General features: G+C 40.9%; 4 protein-coding genes across 6 annotated transcripts; 3 read left to right on the top strand and 1 right to left on the bottom strand.

Moving 5' to 3' along the window:
- Positions 1-693: 693 nt before the first annotated feature.
- Positions 694-1,734, top strand: LOC140369647 (P2Y purinoceptor 13-like). The gene is made up of 2 exons (XM_072456963.1): positions 694-715; positions 782-1,734. Exons 1-2 carry the CDS (start codon positions 694-696, stop codon positions 1,732-1,734), a joined length of 975 nt encoding a protein of 324 aa, XP_072313064.1.
- A 1,150-nt stretch (positions 1,735-2,884) lies between these two features.
- On the top strand, positions 2,885-5,403 carry LOC140378678 (P2Y purinoceptor 13-like). 2 transcript variants are annotated; one of them, XM_072464128.1, is made up of 5 exons: positions 2,885-3,105; positions 3,287-3,303; positions 3,934-4,119; positions 4,302-4,691; positions 4,769-5,403. In XM_072464128.1, exons 3-5 carry the CDS (start codon positions 3,943-3,945, stop codon positions 5,216-5,218), a joined length of 1,017 nt encoding a protein of 338 aa, XP_072320229.1. In that variant the 5' UTR covers positions 2,885-3,105; positions 3,287-3,303; positions 3,934-3,942; the 3' UTR covers positions 5,219-5,403. The 2 variants fall into 2 exon arrangements, with proteins under 2 accessions (XP_072320229.1, XP_072320228.1); XM_072464127.1 differs by lacking the exon at positions 3,287-3,303 and having other exon boundaries at positions 2,886-3,105.
- A 1,073-nt stretch (positions 5,404-6,476) lies between these two features.
- mfsd1 (major facilitator superfamily domain containing 1) lies at positions 6,477-12,442 on the top strand. 2 transcript variants are annotated; one of them, XM_072464125.1, is made up of 17 exons: positions 6,477-6,681; positions 6,802-6,854; positions 6,949-7,061; positions 7,137-7,179; positions 7,252-7,319; positions 7,401-7,509; positions 7,629-7,728; positions 8,020-8,118; positions 8,219-8,330; positions 9,381-9,437; positions 9,533-9,689; positions 9,906-10,003; positions 10,094-10,206; positions 10,282-10,329; positions 10,408-10,474; positions 11,929-12,034; positions 12,178-12,442. In XM_072464125.1, exons 1-17 carry the CDS (start codon positions 6,495-6,497, stop codon positions 12,235-12,237), a joined length of 1,590 nt encoding a protein of 529 aa, XP_072320226.1. In that variant the 5' UTR covers positions 6,477-6,494; the 3' UTR covers positions 12,238-12,442. The 2 variants fall into 2 exon arrangements, with proteins under 2 accessions (XP_072320226.1, XP_072320227.1); XM_072464126.1 differs by lacking the exons at positions 11,929-12,034; positions 12,178-12,442 and adding an exon at positions 10,927-11,760.
- A 166-nt stretch (positions 12,443-12,608) lies between these two features.
- LOC140369629 (P2Y purinoceptor 3-like) lies at positions 12,609-13,559 on the bottom strand. The gene has a single exon (XM_072456962.1). The coding sequence runs from the start codon at positions 13,557-13,559 to the stop codon at positions 12,609-12,611; it is 951 nt and encodes a 316-aa protein (XP_072313063.1).
- Between the last annotated feature and the right edge of the window lie 1,149 nt (positions 13,560-14,708).

Raw genomic sequence — 14,708 nt, 5'->3', positions numbered from 1 at the left:
TTTGCACCAAAATGTATGCAAAAATAATTACTTCTGTAACTTGAAAAAATAATATATATTTTTTCAATCATTAAATGTGTTAATAAATAAATAAATAAAAACATCAGGAATTTTCCAGAACCTCAATTCACAATGGCCTTTATGGTCTAATGCTTAAAAAAACCTTGGCATTAATCATGCCACATACAACCAACATGCATTTGTCTATTTTTGCATATGTCACGATTTATCACTGGATGTAACACATTAAAAAAAGTTGATGTATACGCTATGAAAATTTACTGCGATTTAAAAAACCTCTCCATGAGAACATTACATTCATGCTGCAGCCACTGGACACTCGGACATCACAGTAAAGACTTTGACTGTAAGTTGAAACATTGTAATTATTATATAGATTTGTGCTCCTAAATGGTAAAAAAAAAAAAAACTTTTTGGCTCGATTAAAATAAAATTAAAAATTCTGGTGTATTTGTGGTATCTGTTAGTGAATGGAATCTGACATAACAAAAATTCTGGAGTTAAAAAGTTAAAAAGTCAGTAAGTGAGGCCCGGACTTGTTTGGATGTGACGTTATTGTTGATTTCGAGGGGACCTGTCAATAACAACATGCCTTTGGTGTATTTTTATACATTTCTAGCTCATTAATCGATCCAGCCAGGAGCCTCAGAATCACAATCACGATCAGAACAAATGGAAGACGAAGCCAAGCCAAGTGAGTACTAAATCACCTGGAAAGAGGCATCCAAAGGCAACGTTAATGTTCTATTCTCTCCTTCAGGCGTCTTCCCGTCAGTCACCAACACCTCCGATGACTGTAACGACGTGTACTCTAACCCCTTCTCCACCCTTTACTTCATAATGTTCCCTGTGGCTCTACTGCTCAACAGCGTGGCCGCCTGGGTCGCCGTGCACCTCAAATCCACCACCACGTTCATCGTCTATCTCAAAAACCTCATCGGCGCCGACCTCATTCTGACCCTCATGCTCCCGGCCGTAGCCATCAGCGAGCTTCCCGCTGCGCCACGGCACTTGTACGTCCTCTCCTGTAAGTTTTTCAGAGTCATTTTCTACAGCGCTTTCTACACCTCCATCACGTTCTTGGGCCTCATAAGTTTGGACCGCTTCGCCAAGATCGTCACTCCGCGGAGCAAGTTCGGAGGAAGTGTAATGTTGAGCTCGGTTATAGCTTTGGCGGTGTGGGGGGTCATTTTCGGACTCAATGCGTTGCCAACAATCTTTTTGAGCAACAAACAAACAAATGAGACAGAGATTCAGTCATGCATGGAAACAAAAGTTCCAGCTGGGATAGTGTACCATAAATTTATAACCATAACCTTGAATGTATATTTCTGGTTTATCAGCGTGGTTGTGGTTATTTGCTACATTTGCATATCGAATAAGGTCATACAGTCATTTAGAAAGTCTGGCAGCAATAACAGCAAAGGGAAGCAGAAGATAAAGCTGCGTGTTTTCATGGTGCTTGTGGTCTTTTTTGGGTCGTTTGGCCCATATCACGTTATAAGGATCCCGTATACTTTTGACCAGGTGAACGCTGAGAATAACTGTTTTTGGTGGAGTAAGTTGGCCAAAGACTTTGGTTTGTGGTTGGCTACGAACAACATCTGCCTGGATCCACTTCTCTATGTGTTTCTGTGTCGGGAGTTCAAGGAGAAATTGTCATCTTTATTCAAGAAATTCACGAGGATCCGCCCGGGTACAACTAGTGAATAACATCAAGAACCTATTGTGTCTTACTGAAGGACTTATACAATATATTTACGTAACCCTAGTTTGACAATGTCTCCTTCTAATACGCATCGATTTTTAAATTCCAGTGGATGTTGTTGACAATATATTAAGATTTCAGTTGTAAGTGTGTTGAATTTGTGCTGTAATTAGTGCGTGTTCATTTAATAGAAGCACATTTTAAGTCTTGAATCCATTAATCTATTAAACGTAATATATTAAACTGACCCGCATATGACAAAATGATGGTATGTGCTGTATTTCTGTTATTACTTAATTGTATTACAAAGCCAGGCCGTGCATGATCCTCACATGGATGTAGGAAATGTCTTTAGGAAATGTGTTTCATGATCACATCAATGCTAATTAATTTCTATAATAACTTCCGACTGGAAAATGTTAACCAATTATCTGTGAGTTTCATTAACACAGCAAATGGCGCAGAGTACCTATTTTGTCTTGAAGATTAATGTCCGGCCACTTGGGGTCACACAAGCCAGCGTAAACGGAGTGGATAAACTGCAACCAAAACAGAAAAAATGCAACGTTATGCTCACAAATACTAAAAAAAAATACAAAATGTAAATAAAACATATACTGTAGCACTGCTTTGGGGCCAAGGATTTCAATTATTTATCAAATGTTCTGTTAAGTTATGTATCTAGACTTCTACTAAGGTTGTTGAACTGTTCTGTCATGTTAAGTGCCACATTTCTTTCTTCCAATAAAGCATTTAAGGGTTACATGGGGACGTGATGTGTTTCTCCTTTTTGTTATTCCCATCTGTCAAAATTGCTGCATCAAAACTGCGCAAAATCACAGAGGAAGTCATATGAGGCTGTTCTCAGATAGATGTATTTTTAGCTGAATCCACCAATAGGGAATACACGCACAAAAAAACAACCATTTACCAATTAGACTGTGAAATAATATGGACTACAGAGACATCATATCAAATTTGCCCAGCCCAAAAACTTATTTTCCTTTCATTTCATTGTATGTTGGAGCAATAGTTTCATTATAAGGAACATAAACCACATTCGAAACCGCACAGTATGTCTTTATCGCCGTTATCGTTTCTTTAAAAAAAAAGCCTGCCTCATAAGAATGATGTTGAAAGGCGGGACAAACAGAAGCGCTTGATAAGCTTTGGTGTTTACGCGTCATGGGCTCACACACAGACTGACATAAGGCGAGCGGAGGCAGGGGGACTGGCACGGAGCTGAACAAGCCCCCCGGCAGACAATTGGAACAGGAAGCAAGGAAGGAAAGGGCCATTGACCGGTGGAGGAAGACTGGCAAACGCCTTGGGATTGTGACAAGACAGCCACACAGTAGCTCCAGAGACCACCCATTGTAAGAGCACACATCAAACACGCACACGCACACACACTTTAATGAGGGAGCGTGAAAGCGAAGCTGGGGAGCGAATGAGACTGCAGCTTGTACGAGGAGAGCTAAACTGAAGTGGAAAGTGGATGTGGTTATTTTGAAACTTTTCAAGCTTTTGAAATCTTGTATTTTCTCTTGTTGCCAGTTGACAACAGCAAGAAGGTAAGAAATACTTGTGATATTTGTATTCCTCTGATATTTGTGATACATTTCAGCTGTCAACTGTCAAAATGATTTGTAATTGTGGCAAGAAGAATAGAAAATATGGAAGTAGAAAATTGAGTGAATTCTCAATGGAACTGAAATGTCAAAATTCAGAGAACTAAACTAGTATTTACAAGTACCAACTTGGCGCTGCGCTTTACTTTCTGATATTTTAGGCAATTTAGATGTAGAATTGTACTTCTTATCTTACACGGATTGTTTGAGATGTACAACATGCACTGACCGACTTTGTTGGGCAAGTGGTACATAAAACCACAGGGGGAGTTCAGAGTGAAGCTTGTCAAAATTGATTATCTTATAAGATAAGAGAAGAGAAAATAAACTTGTTAAACATTGTTTCACAATGGGAAATTGTGTTGCAACACAAAATTCAAGAACAACACAAATAAATAAAGATAAACAGTTATTCACTTAAATACAGAGCAGAAATATAAAATATAAGGGCCGGGCATGAATAGTCTAGATTTGAAAACATGAGCAACACAAATTATAATAAATGAGAAATAAGTCTGCCTCCACAAATTAACTTTAGCTGTTTTAATTTCCTGTTTTGTTCTGTATCTGAAGATTCCAAAGATGAACACATCTAACCTGTCCATCAAATGTGTCCGGGACACCAGCGTGACCGCCGTGGTGTTCCCGGTTCTGTACAGCCTCCTCTTCATAGTCGCCTTGGTCTTGAATTCCTTGGCTGCTTGGATCTTCTTTAGCATCCCCAGCACTTCTACATTTGTCGTCTTTCTGAAAAATGTGGTAAGAAAATGTACAAAAATATACAATGACAGATCTGATTCATGCAAATGCTACATTATATTATTACAATTTCAGCGTTTTGTGCTTAGACTTCATTAATTCCACTTTAGTCTTGATTTCCATTAGAAATGACATGATATTTGGAATAGTTCTGTATGATCTGGATGTGTCTGTATGAGCAGGTGGTTGCTGACTTGCTGATGACACTGACCATCCCTCTGAGAGTGCTGAGTGATGCAGGTGTGGGCTCATGGCAGCTGAGGGCTTTTTACTGCCGATACTCTGCTGTTCTTTTCTACATCACCATGTACATCAGCATCCTCCTGCTGGGCCTCATCAGCCTCGACCGCTACCTGAAGATCGTGAGGCCGTTTGGGAAGTGTGCCCTGGGGCGGGTCAGGGTGGGGCAGGTGGTCAGCGCGGCGGTGTGGGTAGTGATGCTGTCGTTAGCACTGCCAAATGTCATTCTGAGTGATGAGCAACCCAAGATCACTGGTAACAAGCTCAAGTGTTCCTCGATGAAGAGCAAGGCCGGGCTGCTATGGCATGAGGGCTTTAACTACTTCTGTCAGGTAAAAACTAAAATATACCGTAAATGTGGACATTTTGAGAGACTAATATTGGTTTTGATTGTTCTCTTGGGTTTCAGGTGATTTTCTGGGGCACACTTTGTCTGATGGTAGTATGCTACACATTCATCAGTAAGAAGGTCTATGAGTCCTACAAAGCATCAAAAAGCAGATCGCACGCTGCAAGGCGCAGAACCAAGGCTAAAGTTTTTGTGGTTGTGGGGGTGTTTTTTATTTGCTTTGCACCGTTCCACTTTACAAGAGTCCCATACACGCTAACTCAAACCCGTAACACGAGTCCATGCAAAGCACAAAATGACTGGTATATTGCAAAGGAAACCACTTTGTGGTTGTCTGCGACCAACGTGTGTTTGGACCCTCTTATCTATGTGTTCCTATGTAAAATGTTCAGAAGGAGGCTGACGGCCACTCTGTGCCAGAAACCTCTTCAGAAGAACGACATGGACTCAGCCATTGTCACATCCACTCAGATGGAGATGACAGAAATCCCCATCAACAACAGACTATGATGGACTATGAAGTCATGAACTCAACAAACAATTTTTGCATTGATTGTATATTTTGTACAGTGCATTTCATTAAGCGTGAACATTCTGTATTTCAAAAGTGAGATCATTTTATATTGTAAATGTATCAGAATCCAAGTAAGTATCACTTATATTAACACACATTAAGACTACTGAAAAAGCACTTCTGCACATTTGTCAAGTCATCCTGTTCCTACATCTTGCGGATATGGCTTTTTTACTTCCTTCTGTCTAATCTTAGTTGAACTCGAGTTTCCTTTGGGAATGGTCAACAACTATAGCTGAATAGACAATAGGCGCACATGCAATTAATGTCTAATAAAACTGTGAGCATGCAACTAATGCACAAAGACACCAAACCACAAGAACAGGAAGCTTGTAACTATTGACTGTATCTGTATATACATGCGGTAAACAGCCTATTCTTGTAACCCAGCTAGAAAATGTAAAGCATTACAAATGACAAGTGAGGACATTTAACCCTCTTTTTAGTTTTTGTTGTTGTTGTTGATGATAATAATAATAATAATAATAATAATAATAATAGTTGTTGTTGTTGTTCATAATATGATGTATGTATTATTTGTATAAAAATTATAGTATTTGTAAAAAGATGTTCAGGATAATTACAGTGTTCAGCGTCATCAGATCCGACGGGACAGACAGTGTGACGCCCTCTAGTGGACAAGCAGGGTCATGGCAGTTCTGTTGAAACTCGGTGACAAAGTAAATCAAACACTGTATTGTACGTTTGATCCACGTATGTTTGGCCCTGAAACGTGTTTGTAACGATAAATTAAACATCTCACAAAATCAATTACAATAGTTTTACCTTTTTTTTTTTTATAAGCAAAGGTTATTTTACTACAAAATAAAAAACAATTATTATAAGAACGATAAAATTAAACAGCTTACAAAATTAATTTCAATATGTGTAATTCATTTTTAAAAATCTTACACAATTAATTACAATAGTTTTACTTTTTCTTATAGGCAAAGGTTATTTTACGACAAAATAAAAAAAAAAAAATTATAAAAAAAAACTAAACGCACATTTGATAGGATAAAACAAGATAATACAAACGATGAAATTGCACTTTTTAGACGAGTTTACTCACTTTATTGCCGCATAATCCTCGTGCTCGACGATGCCACCGAATGCCGCGTCGCGATTGGCTGTCCCCGCCACGTGACTCGCAGGTCATATGATCGTTCACGCTTTTCCTGGCGGCTCCTCGTCCCAAACAACACACCGAACATGGCGGAGTGTGAGGATGAGGAGCAGCGGAGCCTGTTGGCAGCAGAAGATGATGATGCTGATGTCCCGCCGGCTCCGGACACGCAGGCCGAGGGGGCCCCGACGACCACCCTGCCCGCCATCTGCGACCCCAGCCACCTCCTGCACCGCATCGTCGTTTTAACCTTCATGTGCTTCCTGGGATTTGGTGAGCCCACTATTATTATTATTATTATTATTATTATTATTATTATTATTACTATCACACACTTTGTTGGAGGAAAATGTCATTTTTTAAGGGTGATTTCTGCTCCATCGTGTGTTTCAGGGAGTTATTTCTGTTATGACAACCCGGCGGCACTCCAGACCGAGTTTCTTAAGGTTATTATTAACTTATTCCATCTCCTTTTGATGAATGATAAATGCTCTTGTTTCATATTTGCTCCTTGTGCTTAACACTTGTTTCTGCAAATAGGACATGGATCTGAACACTACAGATTTTATGCAGCTCTACGCCTGGTACTCTTGGCCAAACGTGTTCCTGTGCTTTCTTGGAGGATTTCTTCTGGACAGGGTATTTGGTATTAGGTAAGACATGCACTTGCATATATCTGTAGAATGTAGAGGAATGTAGTAAGATGTGAGTGCTTTTTTTGCTTTTAGACTTGGGACTATAATCTTTTCGCTCTTCGTCTTTGCTGGACAGGTAGGCATTCATCATCTATTGCAATTTAATCCATGGGTGTGTCATCTTTATTTGTCTTTGTAACCTGCACAGATAGTATTTGCAATTGGAGGGTTAGTGAACCACTTCTGGCTCATGGAAGTTGGACGCTTTATATTTGGGTAAGCAAAGCCAATAAACCGCACGTGAGCTTCATATTGGGACACGGGACATTAGAGTTATGTCTTGTGATATTCTGATAGGATTGGAGGAGAGTCCCTGGCTGTGGCGCAGAACACTTACGCAGTGAACTGGTTTAAAGGAAAGGAACTTAACCTGGTGTTTGGCCTGCAGCTTAGTATGGCCAGACTTGTAAGTACTGTCTGGAAAACAAAACAATAATAGCAGTTTTGTAAAATTTAAGTCTACCACACAAACGTGCCACAGCAAAACGTTGATTTTTTAATGTCTACGTTGTCTTTCGACTCCAGGGCAGCACGGTGAACATGAACATCATGGGCTCAGTCTATAATAAAGTGAGTGAATCTGTAGCTGCTGGACACACTACACTGGGAGTATCACTGATGATCGGTAAGAAAAAAACATGTTTGTATTCATACATACTTTGTTTTAGGATTCATGACTGCATTAGTAGCAACGCAGCACTGTCTATATTTGAAACGAATGAGCTCGCATAAGCAGCAGACGTGTCAAAAGTGTCCAAAGTGTTGTTCAAACCGCAACACGAGAGTCACTTCTTGAAAATATGTTCCGTGGTTATCAAACATGCTGACGTTGGCTGACTCAGCTCTTATCTGCAACTTTGAACACAATTCTAGAGTGCATAAACTTATTATTTTTTTTTCGATCTTGTTTTCTCAGCTGCTTCTACCTGCTTGTTCTCCCTGTTTTGTGCATTGGTTTTGGGATTTCTTGACAGACGAGCAGAGAAAATCCTCAACAAAGAGCAGGGCAAGACAGGTGACATATTTTTATAACCCTTTTACTTTCACTACATGTTCAGTCCATCTACTTTAATGCTGGTATGTAACGATTAGCTTGCTCTCTGTTTGTCTTTCAGGAGAAGTCGTTAAGCTGAGCGATGTTAAAGACTTCCCTGCCTGCTTATGGCTCATATTTATCATTTGTGTGGGGTACTATGTGGCAATATTCCCCTTTATTGGACTCGGACAGTGAGTATTGAGGAGTTTGTGATTGGTTCGGCGTGCTATTGATGACGCAGGATTGAGGTGGAATAAAATGTAGAACAAAAAATGTTTCTATAGTTATGAGGTTGAGAATCACAACTCATTGGCTTCTCATTGGATCTGTTTAAACTTCCACTGTGGAGAAAGGTTCAAAGGAGCTCATACTATACTATACTTGTTTCCAGATTTATAGTACCGTATTTTCCCGACTATAAATTGCACTGGAGTATGAAATAAGGTCACAAGTGTGAAAATAACAAATAATATCACATATAAGTCGCTCCGGAGTATAAGTACAAGTATATAAGTATAAATATAAGTTTAAGCCTCACCCGGGCCAAAACTATGAAAAAAGGTGCGACTTATAAATACCATATATGATAAATACTAGAGCTGGGTTTCGATTCAAATTTCAAGAATCGATTCCGATTTTTACGTTTCAAAATTGTTTTTTTCCGATTTCTCAGATCCCATCCTATTTGCTCCGATTTCGATCTGATTTCCGATTTCGATTCGATCCGGGGGTTAATGTTATTAAAAATGAAAAATGTATTTGAACCGTTTCCTTCACTTCATGACTGTGTAGAGAAGCAACATATTAAAACTAGTATTATATCAATATTAAACAGCAAATATTACAAGTATTGGTAGTTACTGATGGAAGACTGATGAAAAGGTTAAGGGTCAATCTACCTTCAAGAATGATAATCCAGGAGTCCTGAATTATCTTTCTTGGAGGTAGATTGAAGTTCACTGAGGGAAATGTAGAAAATAATTTTAATTTAAAAAAATAAATAATAATAAATAAATCGATCTTTGGACGTACAAATCGATAATCGGTCATTAATATGCGAATCGATTTTAAAAATTGGAAAATTGATTATTTCAACCCAGCTCTAATAAATATGGCTAGTTCAGGGCGTCACATGGTTCCTGTGACTGGGATATTTTTTCTATTCCTGCTTTACCTGTATTTGGTTAAACATTATGCTTGTGACATTATCATTAACTTTTTATAAATGTTTTTGTTTTCAGAGTATTCTTTATTGAAAAATTCAACTTTTCTCCTGCCAATGCCAGAGCGGTCAACAGGTGACTGACCATCAGAATCTCTTCACCTTCAGATGCACTATTCGTCGTTCCCGTTGGCCAGGATCCTCTCTAATTTGATGATCTTCCTCTCTTAGTATTGTGTACATCATCTCGGCTCCAGCCTCTCCTCTTCTGGGCTTCATGGTGGATAAGGTTGGGAGAAACGTGATTTGGGTGTTGTGCGCTGTGATTACAACACTGGCTGCTCACATGATGCTGGCCTTCACTTTTTGGAACCCGTGGATCGCCATGGTAATGTATGCTTAATATCATAGACAAAAATAACTATTTTAATTTTAATATTGGTTGAAGCCATTTGTAAAGGTGGTTGTCATTTTAATGTAACAAATGTACAGTTGTTTGTTTGACTATTATTATACCTCACAATTATAAACAAAATATGACACATATTGTAATATTATTTTCTCCCTTCACCTGGACCTAATGGGAGGTGCTGATGTTTTGCAGTCCTTATTGGGATTGTCCTACTCATTACTGGCGTGTGCTTTGTGGCCTATGGTGGCGTTTGTGGTCCCTGAGCACCAGCTGGGCACCGCTTACGGCTTGTAAGGACTTTTCATTGTAACACTCCATCAAGAGGGAACATGGCAGTATTATTCACTGAATGCTCAATGTTCATCTGTCTTTATTTTTAGTATGCAGTCGATTCAGAATCTGGGACTGGCTCTCATCGCCATGGCAGCAGGGGCCATCCTTGACACCAGAGGCTACCTGGTTTTAGAACTATTTTTCTGTTTCTGCCTATGCTGTTAGTATTTATTTGTAAGAGAACATTGTTTGTGCTTTAACAAAATAAAAGATTTAAAGTCCCTTTGTTTTACAGTGGCACTGATGGCTGTGGTGATGTTGTATTTTGTGGATTACCACAAAGGTAGGATAAATCTGAGCGCCCACAGTTATGATAATGGGGCATTTTTTGGGGGTAATTTCTCAATCTTTTTTGCATCAGGAGGAGATTTAAACCGCTCAGCTGCCGACAGAGCCAGACTTCAGAAAGAAGCCGCTTCACACTCTGAGTGAGTACAGTAGCCTGTATCTCTGTAGTTTATTACTCTGTTCTGTGCATAGAGTTTTGGTGCAGTCTTTCTGCACCAGACACCAGACTTCTGTCTCTGGACAAGTGCCCAGAGTAGAAAGAACGTATCTATACCAGTATGTCATCTTTCACACATTCCTCCTCTGAGGAATGCTGTAGGACGTGTGGAAACATTCATGTTAACATGAAAACAAACTATTGTTTATTTCAAAAATACATAATCTTATGAGAGAGTTTGGATTTGGAACATTATTTTGGAAATGAACAAGATGAAGCCGTTTCATCAGCTCGAGAGGTATACTTTTAGTAGTATTTTCTTTTCTGACTGGGTATCTCAAAACACTGGTGGTGCACACTCTACACTTACACTTCATCTAAAGTCCAATGTCTGATTTTGTACCCTGTTGTTGTTGTTGTTGTTGTGTCTTCCAGATGATGCTAATGTTGCTAGGGGAACACATTGGTGTCAGAGCGAGCCTGCTGCAGTGTCCAGCCACAGCTGGTGTCCTCACTCTCGTGGGGCTGGACTGTACCACTGACGGCGCTCAGCACTGACATCTGGGCTTTTTCTATCACTACCGTCACACGGGTGTCACACTGTCATATTCTCTTTTTATTGTAGTTTTTATCATAATTTAAACTTTTATTGACTTCTTTGGTGCATCAAGTTCAACTGACTTAGGCATTTATTTTCAGATCTGGATGGATAGGTTCACAGCTACAAATGTTTATCATATTCAAGGTGCCAACAACCAACTTTGGGTGGATTGCTTTATATTGCTTATTTTAAGAAATACTTTTTATCTGATATTGCTGAACAATCAACATTCTATGTTGTTCTACTGTACAGCATAGAAATGACTAATTATGACCACTATGTATTCTTTTTTTATAATAACAACCTTTTTAAATGTTCATGTTTTTGCATGTAATCTATCTGCACTTCATGGGTCGATGAGATTTTGTGTGGCATGATATATTTTGAGGGTTTGGAGAGAAAGAAGTTATTTTTGTGAATGTTTTAAAATATCAACATCCTTTTTAGTTTGCCCTTTTAGCTCAGGTAACTCATGCGTTCAGCACTGCCTCGATAGTTGCTCTTTAACTGTTGTTGTGGCCTTATCATTCCAGTGACATGGGGAGATTAAGTTTACTACCTCATTTGGACAGTGTAGCTACCAAATGATTTTATGTTATTTCTAAACAATGGATATGGTCACAAATATGTTGTTAAAAAATCATGATCTGCCATTAAATGTTATATTTGTAATCTGTTATAAGTGTGTTATTTCCTCCCCCCCCAACTTATTTATTTGTGCTTTTATTTTTTTCAAATATGTATTTTTTATATTTAGAACATTTTTGTGTTGTATTGTGTGTGTGTTTGGTAATGGTAATCTTACTTTTCATTTGATGTTATTCTGTTCATTGCAGGATTAAAAGGCGCCCAAGCAAACTGACAGCGGGTGAATCTGCCAGGCTGACCCCCATGACGGCTTGTCGTTTACGGAATCGTTACCTCTCCAGACTGGGAGCTCGGGTATGCACACGCACGCACACATTGATATTACATCAGTTCATTATTTATTGATTAACTTGTTGACAATAAAGCCTTTATATGTTCTTGGATGCCTGTAAGCAGAGTTGTGGCAATAATGTGTTTTTCTGTGTGTGTTTTCCCAGGTCCCAGACCACTGTTCAACTCACATGTCTTCACTTGCCCACAGGAGTATTCTCAAATGAGGTCTTCAGCACATCGGAGACATGGACACAGGCACCATATGTTTTAAAAGATTTCTTGTGTTTACATTTTAACGCCCACCTAAATACAGTTTAATTTATTATATGCACGTTCTGGAATTTCGCAGTCTTTGTGGTTAAAGGTGCTCTACCATAGTTACACATAAGAGGGCAGCATTTGCCTTGAATTATTCACTCCTGGACACCAATGACATGATTATATTTTCACTGGTTTGTTGGGTGAATATGCTATTTAAGACCAGGAAAAACAGCTTTTATTATATTTGAGTACAAAAATCTATCGTTTTTATTCATTTTTGTCTAATAAAATGTATCAGTTCTCTATTCTAAGTCCATCCTGCAGCATCCAACACTCACACACGGGGCTGTATTCTGTTCCTCCCCAGCCAGGCCCTCAGCCGGGTCCGGTGGTCCGCAGAGCCCCAGAAGTAGAGCAGCGGGTTCACGCAGCAGTTCACACTGACCACGGGCTTCCACACCTTATAGGAAATCATGACTATGTTGAGCAGCTCGCAGTCTCCAGGTCGGTAAACCCTCACAAACACGTAGACCGTTCGAGCGACGTGATAAGGGAGGAAGCAAATGAAAAAGAGAAGAACCACAACGACCAGTGTGCGCAGTGACTTGTTGCGCCAGTCCCTGTCTGATGTAGAGATCCCGCTCAGGTTCGGAGTTCCTCTGTAAAGAACTCTCAACACGCAGCAGTAGCAGACGACCACCACCACCAATGGAACCAGAAAGCCCACTATGGCGAGGAAAAGTGAATATGGGAAATATGCTTTAAACTGTCCCGGGCCGACCATCTCATAGCAAACGGTCATGTTGTTAATGACGCCGGTGTGAGAAAAGTAAAGCGTCGGCGATATCTCCGCAGTTGCCACGGCCCAGAGTGACGTCGACGCAATAAACGCAAACTTTCTGGTCTTGATGTGGACAGCTCTCAGTGGGTAACAGGCTCCGACAAAGCGGTGCGCGCCGACGCAGGCCAGGAACAGCATGCTGCAGTGCAAGTTCACGAAGTATAAGAAGCGCGTGACCTTACAGATGGCGTCTCCAAACGGCCACAGGTCCCCCATGGCGTTACTGATGATGAGCGGGGCCAAGGAGAGGACGAACAGCAAGTCCGCAACAGCCAAGTTACTCAAGTAGATGATCATATTGCTTCTGTGGCGAGTCTGAGAAAAGACACTCCAGAGCAGCCCGCCATTCAAACCAAAGCCCAGAAAGAAGACGGTAGTGTAGGCCACTGGGAGAAGGACTTGCTGGTAGAAGCTTTGCACTGGGCATAAGTGAAAACCCTCCATTCAGAAGATCGGTCCACTTACAACAGCAGTAAAGACCTAAATCCAACAATGCAGGTGTAATCAGAGGGGCAGAAAGTAACTGTCCTCTGCGAACACGCGCCAGGCTGATTTATAATAATACACCAAATATAGCCTCATGTCCCTGCTCACACCTGTGTCCACCACCCTATTGTCACATCTGTCATAGAAAGCAAAAGTAAATACGCAAACAAGAGGTGCTGCGTTTCTATTGGCTACCTGCACTCAAAGAAGACGTGTAAATGCCAAATGAACCATAGAGCCCATAATCCAAATATCCTGCAGGACCAAATGAGACTAGTTGTGATTTGGCGGGCCCTTTACACACACCATCCGGGAAAAAAAAACACCTACAACTACAACAAATCCTTTTAGAAAACACTTTTTACAGCACTGACTTGGAAGTTTGACGCCACCTAAAAGACCCGCTCACGCTCCGCTTCCCATTGGCTGCAGCGCGCGCGAGGCAGAGCTCCCCTCTCCGGCTGCCGAGGACTGCGCGCTTCTTCATCCTTGTCTGGGCGAGGAGACGGGGCTTGTCATGCTGCGAAACGGCGCACACAGGTGAGTGAGACATCCGCGCACATGCTTATGTCACATACGCAAGTCCGACGCGTTCATCCTTCAAAGGACACGCGTATATGCTGCGGGTGTCTGCCTGCTACAGCCGCACGTCCTGCCCCTGCTGCGCGGTGCCGTTTTTGGCCGTTCGGGCTTGAGGCATTCACCGCGAGCACACGCAGACAGAGCACGCACGATTTTTGACATTTTTTTGGGGGGATGAGTGTGCCTAACTTGAGCCGTGTCGTTTCCAGAAGCATGCACCAGGGAGAGGACGCGAGGCTGCGCAGTGGGAACGCGGCTGCATCCCGGGAAAGGAAGCACCTTTCCCTGTGCATTAACAGCCAGGTAAGTGAGAGTGGTCCACGGCATTAGGTCATCGTTTAGCCGACGTTACGTGCAAAGAAAGTGACGGGCAAATGACAAAAAAGAGCTCTTTGCATTCAACTGTGCCTCCGTTTGGGGACGTCTGTGGAATAAAATGCAACAACTGTCAGCTTTGTGAGCAGGGAATAATGCGTGTTCTTGTGGGATATGTGACTGCCCACTAGTTTGTGGGACAAGTCTGTG

This window comes from Eucyclogobius newberryi, unplaced genomic scaffold, assembly GCF_026437365.1.
Source record: "Eucyclogobius newberryi isolate DKJ021-1_F unplaced genomic scaffold, fEucNew1.0.hap1 SCAF_10, whole genome shotgun sequence".
Lineage (NCBI taxonomy): Eukaryota > Metazoa > Chordata > Actinopteri > Gobiiformes > Gobiidae > Eucyclogobius > Eucyclogobius newberryi.
The sequence above is the reverse complement of the archived record's forward strand: the minus strand, read 5'-3'. Positions and strand labels throughout refer to the sequence as shown.